Genomic DNA, 6,627 nt, shown 5'->3' with positions numbered 1-6,627 from the left:
CTCAGGCCAAAACACCATTCAAATAAGGCCTTCTAAGCCGAGGTCCGATTCTTAGAAGTGACGCCCTTAGAGAGTCGTTCCGCCCACACGCTTCTGCTCTCATCCAAACCCCTCGGTGATGCCGCTGAGGTCCCATTAAGGAGCTTATAGCATTTACACAATCAGAAAAACAAAGATGTAAGTATGTCGTCTGTGGTCAGTGGAGTCGATCCCAATACTCACAGGGCTTTTTATTATCTTCCATTATATTCTCAATCTGATTAAAGGTAAAAAATTAGTTTCATTAGAGATTTTATCTTCATAACTCCATGTAGTGTGAAGGTACGCTTACGTGAGTATAAAATTGGCTGTGAAATAAGTTTCCGCTTCAGTCCAGCGCTACAGCGCTACTTTATCTAATTGCTGGCTGAATGGTGGGTACTCAGCGAAATTGAAGGCATTGCTTCCTTCAGCTGCACTTGCTAAATGTTGAGCAATATGTTGTATGAACTTGGTGCACTGTAAGAATGTGGCGTAATCGTTATAGAGGTATTCGAAAAAGGATATTTTATACACATTTGTAAGCTGGTTCATAGGGTCTTACCAAGTTTATGTGTTACCAAGAGTAGGTAAATCATTATTTGGAACTATTCAAAAATCGCTTTTTAACTTTTATGTTTTTACAGCTTCGTAATTGAATGACTACCTGACGGCACGCAGTTTTACCCGCGTAGTTCCCGTTCCCGTGAGAATACGGATATAAAATATAGCATATGGTAGGGTATAAAAAAGATAGGTTTCTAGTGATAAAAGAATTTTCAAAATCGGTTCAGTAGATCACAGATTACCGCCTACAACACCACTAACCTTAACTCTTTATAATATTAGTAGTTATAGATTTCTTACTACGTTTTTCACGTTGTTGCAGGGAGCTGCTGGATGCTGGCGGCTCGCAAATGTTTTGTTTGGAAGTCCATGCAAGATGCCTATGTCCAGCAGTGGACGACCATCGATAGTTAATGATGATGATGATGATGATGATGATAATCATGATTTAAAATTTTAGTCATATCGGTCCAGTAGTTGTGGCGTGCATGCGTACCAAACACATACAAACCTTCGCCTTTCTAATATCATTGCGGTTACTGCAAACATTACAAGTTGTCATTTATTGGACAAAGAAATATAATAACAGTCAGTACAAAGTCATAATATTAATGACAATTATGTAATAATAATAATAATAATAAAGCCTTTTATTTCCACATCAATTTACATTTCAAACGTTTGTTAGGTGTGTTAGTTTAAATTATAATTATATCTATATATTAATTCTAATGTTAATATGGTTAGTTATCTTCTTGTGATGTGGATCCCGTTTGGGTGAAGGCCTCCTCTTTCTTCTTCCAGTAATCTCTATCTTTTGCGAGAGACATCCATTCTCGCCCTGTTTTGATAATGATGTCATCAGCCCACCTTTTAGTTGGTCTGCCGACGCTTCTCTTTTCCAGGTGGACCTTTCCAGTTTGTGACTTTTATGGTCCATCTACTGTCTTTAATTCTTGATATTGATATTCTTGACAATTATGTAAGCACCAGTAAACAGAAATCCGTGGCCTCAGAAGAAATGGCCAAAGAATTTTCCCGAAGCGAAATCTTCAAAATAATGACGTCAACAAATCACAGTCTAAGCCTTTCCTGACGATAATATGACGAAAATAATGTCCGGATATTGTTACGAAGCACCAAAATGTAGGATCATATAAAAATCCACAAAGGGTAGGGGTCGTTTGATGTTCAAATAGAACGATTTTCAATTTATATCCTATTCCTTGGGAGGTCGCGACGGAGACGACCTTAGGCAGATATGAATATACTCGCAATATGCTGATTTTGTTGTTATATTCCAAACAATCTTTTGTATAAAATGAAAGTCATTTTTATGGAACAACAAGAAACAAATAAATACACAGCATGTAATAGCTAGACGTCCTCCGTGGAGTAGTGGAGTAGTGGTATGCTTGGCTTTATAAGACGGAGGTCCTGGATTCGATCCCTGGCTTAGCTGATTCAGGTTTTCTTAAGTCCAGATCTGGCTGGTGGGAGGCTGGCTAGTTACCACCTACCGGCACAGACGTACCGCCAAGCTATTTAGCGCTCCGGTACGATGTCGTGTAGAAACCGAATGAGATGGGATTATCATTTTCCTCCTAAGTAAGTAATAGTGATGATGCAATCTAACATTTGAAGCATGCTAACTTACAAGTTAGACTGCTTCAAATAGATCGTCACTTACCATCAAGTGAGATTTAAGTCAAGAGCTAACATGTAAAGAATAAAAAAAAGAAAAATCTGTTAAATTCTACTAGAGTCTCTATGTAAGAATACCTTTTAAAATACATATCATTCAACAATTTGGTTTTAGAGCAATAAATAAGTTAACTTATACATTTTGTTTAACTTAAGTTTCAGAGTGTAGAAAAAGTTTATGGTTAGGTTTAAGTTTAAAATTAACCTAGATTTTAAGGTACCTACCTCCATACCTCTGTATTATACTTTGTAAAGAGACACATTACATAATTACATATTTTAATGTCTATTCTTATACAATTATTTTTAGTCATATTGTTATCTTTACTTCTTTTTAATTTAACAGTTAAATCATTCCAACGCCTAACAACCTTCGCACATAAATTCCATTGACTTTCATGACACCGTACACAGGAATCGCTTTCGTCTCCGTATCTTCATCATCTAAAATCTTCTCTTGAGAATGCCACCCTAAGTTATCTCCATCAGGATACGGCTTGTCCAGCAGTTTGTAAGCTTCGTCTTCTGTTAGTCTCTCTTCAACTGTTGCACTCCTTTTAGTCGTTGTAGATATGATCTTATGGACAGGTTTCTTTTTTAAAAAGCTATATGAGCTGGAAGAAAAACTTAAACTTATTTGATACACACACATCTATGAGTTAAATATAGGTTAATCTATAGTTAAAATGTAGTCTCAGTGTGAATTGGGTTGGGCTATGAAATTTTGAACATGTTTTTCAAGTAATTCTCAGTATTTTTAGTCGATTGTGAAGATAATGTTGCTACAATCCGATGTTTCTTGGAGAGCACGTCAAACATTGGTCATGGTAACATCCGATCATTACTTAATCAATTATTTATTATTATCACTATAAGCTTCTTCATATCAGCAGAACATAGGCCTTTTGTAGGGACTTCCAAACATCATGATCCTGAGCCACCTGCATTCTGCGAATCCTTGCGACTCGTTTGATGTCGTCAGTCCATCTGGTGGAGGGTTCATAACTACGCTTTCTAGTGCGAGGTCGCCATTCCAGCACTTTGGGACCCCAACGTCCATCGGCTCTTCAAACTATGTGCCCCGCCCATTGCCACTTCAGCTATAAAAATAGCTTGGCAAAACAAATTGCAATAGCATTGTGGGTCTAAGGTATCTACATGCGATCACTTAATACTAAAATATATTTTGCTAAACTCCGCGAAAAAGTGACAAATCCCAGCAGATGTTTTCTGTAGTTTCACTCGAAACTAATTTTAAAAAGACGTCGCGTCTACAATATTTATCTGATAATTCATGAAACATTGGAATGTCCTTTTTTCTTAATATTTTTTTGTAGAATACTTACTTAATTCTCAAAGAATCGTCTAATAAATGTTCTCTATTCTTTATTTCCTTTATAAAAGTCTCAGCTGCCTTTTTAGCAAACACCTGTGCCAGTTTCGTTAAATATTTAACAGATGTATCCGAAATTATGCTGTCGATGAGTTGTTTTGTTTTTAATTTTATAATTATATTCTCACTGTATGCGAATGAAATGAACGTAAGAGTGAAGTATAATTGAATTTTTAACGACATCGTCGTTTCGGTCTTGATTATTCGGTAAATGATTCAAGTTTATTGCCAATAACGTTGGTTTACCAATTAAAATGCTTGGTCCATCAAAATTTACATACATATTGTGTACACGATTATGATGTTGAATGCTCGGAGCTGCTCAATATTGAATGATTATAAGAAAAACATGAGAAGACAGACTAAGGGCCGGTTTAATCACGTTATGTCTTTGTCATAATTATCATATCATATTAAAAAATTAAGTCACTTCCGCTGTGTGTATGCTCAGATTAAAATATTCAACGGATTTTATTGCAGTGTTCAGCAATAGATAGAGTGAAGTTCAAAGGGAAGTTTTATCTATACTAATATTATAAAGCTAAAGAGTCTGTTTGTTTGTTTGTTTGAACGCGCTAATCTCAGGAATTCCTAGTACTAATTCTTTCAGTGTTAGATAGCCTATTTATCGAGGAATGCTATAGGCTATATTATCCCCGTTTTCCTACGGGAACGGGAACCACGCAAGTAAAACCGCGCAGCGTCAGCTAGTAGAGAATACATGTTTAAAAAGTACATACATACTATACTTCAGAAAATATATCTGTAAATAATAATAGAATAATAAGCAGCAGGACATTATTTTAGCATGATTAAACTATTTACGAATTTTTCCTTCCTTTTTCGTTTTAGAGTAGGCTAACTCGTAACAGACAAAAATTAAAAAACCCCTAGAGCATAAAATGGTCTTTTGCCCCGCTGTAGAACGATAATGGCAGCGTTTTTGAGGAAGAGTAGGGCAAAAGATATTTTCTTTCTTTACTTCATAAATTGAGGTATATCTATCTATCTATCGCCGGGTCATTTTATATCGTTGGCACAATCATTAGTGCCTCTTCAATTATTGATAAAACGTAGCATTGGAGTGATCTCCGTCGACCATTACTAATTCTATCGTAAACCTATCCGGCGCGGTCGATATGTAAACCGATTTACGTATTAGATTAGATTCAAGATTGATTAGTTAATCCATAATGCAAATATTAATTTCAATATTTGCTTTGCAGCCTATCTACAAGACGTTTTAGTCGATGGTTGGAGTTGATTTTGGTTGAACGTCAATTGTAATTATAATATTGATTGTATATCTTGCCTTATCTGAAAACAGTAACAATGTCTGTTTTCTTTTGAATATCAGGCTTCTAGTTTTGCCCACAACGTAATCTTTGCCTGTATTCATTATGGATGGTACGGCATGACTTGGAGGTGGCACTGCCATGCCCCCAAATTTTCTGTGAGTGAAAAAGCGAAGAAAGTGTTTTTTTTAATGGATTTTTTAGCCCTCATATAAGAATACTGCTAAATTTGTAATTACGTTTGGTCCAACAAGTATTTTCATCAGAAGATCCATAAAAGTCAATGATATTAAATACTGTTAGATGTGTTACTAGCGCATGAAAATAGAGGCGCTCAAAAGATGAAATTTATACACAACTCAATATTAGTTGTGGTCAACAACGAACGTTATTTAAACAAATAATACCTAAAAATCGTCTACAATACCGAGTTGTGTATTCAGGAGGTTTAAAAACTATATATACTAAAAAAGCCAATTATCCCACTTTAATATGACGCGAGTATATTAAAGTGGTCGGATAATTGTGCTTTTGAGTATACAATGGAATTAAAGACAAAATTGTGCATGTGTGCACTCAGTGTGCCTATTATTCGGATCGCTTTTTGCAGTGGTAGGGTCGTAACCGATCTATAGTATAAAATAATCATTGATAAAAGCATTTATAAATCATCATTTTAAGGCATCAAAATGTGGAAAGATCGTACTCATACAAATATAAATTATAAGTAAAAAAACTTTTAAAAAAAAACTTTTATAAAAAAAGCTTTTATAATATACGCTCTAAAAAGAAGAAAATATTTTTTTCTTTCAACATTTTAACTATTAACTCAAAATTAAAATTGGAAATATAATAAAGTTACCAGATCAATTTACATAATTAAATTGGTACTAGTTTATTTTCAAATTGCGCGACACGCATTTGATACCCATATTGTAGAAGTACATTAAAAATAACTTTTCCGTCATATTTTATTTAGAATAACGTCATATAAATATATCGTGCATTGTCATCCAATCTTAACGTGTATACAAAATTTCAGCTCAATCGGTTGAAGATATCTACATCAAAATTGAGCTCAAAGAATCCACCGTAACATCCTACATACATTGCAAGTTAAATAAAAGCGTTTAATAAAAATGAATTTCAGAGTACCTAGCAAACAGCATTTCATATATTTATATCTATCTGTATACTTACCTATCAAATTCAATGTTTGCGGCCTGTAAGTTCTGTCTATTAGGTTTCAAATACGTTATCAGTCCATCTGGCAGCTCTCCCATCCTCGACTAGTAACGGCCTCATAACCGTTTCCCTCTTCAATTATTGATAGAAGCGGCATTCAATGCTGCTCCTCTATCACTTGAATGATTAATTCCCTTGGAAACCCCTTCAGCGGGGCCGATATGCCTTTGTAAACAGTTTTACGTTCCTGGTTTATTAGTTTAAGTTGCCGTCGGCTTCGATCGCGTTTATGTTGATTTTATCAATCTATTTTATGCTATTTTAAATTTGTTTTTAGTCCCTTGGGTAGCAATACTTTAATTCTGTATAAGAGGTACCTACGTGCGTTTAGATTTTTAATCATGTAAGCAATCTTAAATCATTTACAGTTTTAGTTTTAATTGATTATGAAGCACGGCTAAAACT

General features: G+C 34.9%; 1 protein-coding gene across 1 annotated transcript; it reads right to left on the bottom strand.

Annotated features, from left to right (window-relative positions):
* Nucleotides 1-2,554: 2,554 nt before the first annotated feature.
* LOC128198267 (uncharacterized) lies at nt 2,555-3,865 on the bottom strand. Its single transcript, XM_052882624.1, has 2 exons — nt 3,636-3,865; nt 2,555-2,903 (listed from the first exon to the last, which is right to left on the bottom strand). The coding sequence occupies exons 1-2, from the start codon at nt 3,863-3,865 to the stop codon at nt 2,636-2,638; spliced, it is 498 nt and encodes a 165-aa protein (XP_052738584.1). The 3' UTR covers nt 2,555-2,635.
* Nucleotides 3,866-6,627: the final 2,762 nt, after the last annotated feature.

Source organism: Bicyclus anynana, chromosome 7, assembly GCF_947172395.1.
Source record: "Bicyclus anynana chromosome 7, ilBicAnyn1.1, whole genome shotgun sequence".
NCBI lineage: Eukaryota > Metazoa > Arthropoda > Insecta > Lepidoptera > Nymphalidae > Bicyclus > Bicyclus anynana.
The sequence above is the reverse complement of the archived record's forward strand: the minus strand, read 5'-3'. Positions and strand labels throughout refer to the sequence as shown.

Bases quoted from the DNA above. Each gene is read 5' to 3' on its own strand.
- LOC128198267 (XM_052882624.1), bottom strand. From the start codon at position 3,865: ATGTCGTTAAAAATTCAATTATACTTCACTCTTACGTTCATTTCATTC. The intron at 2,904-3,635 runs GTAAGTATTCTA...TTTTTCTTCCAG, and splicing joins GACGATTCTTTGAGAATTAA to CTCATATAGCTTTTTAAAAA.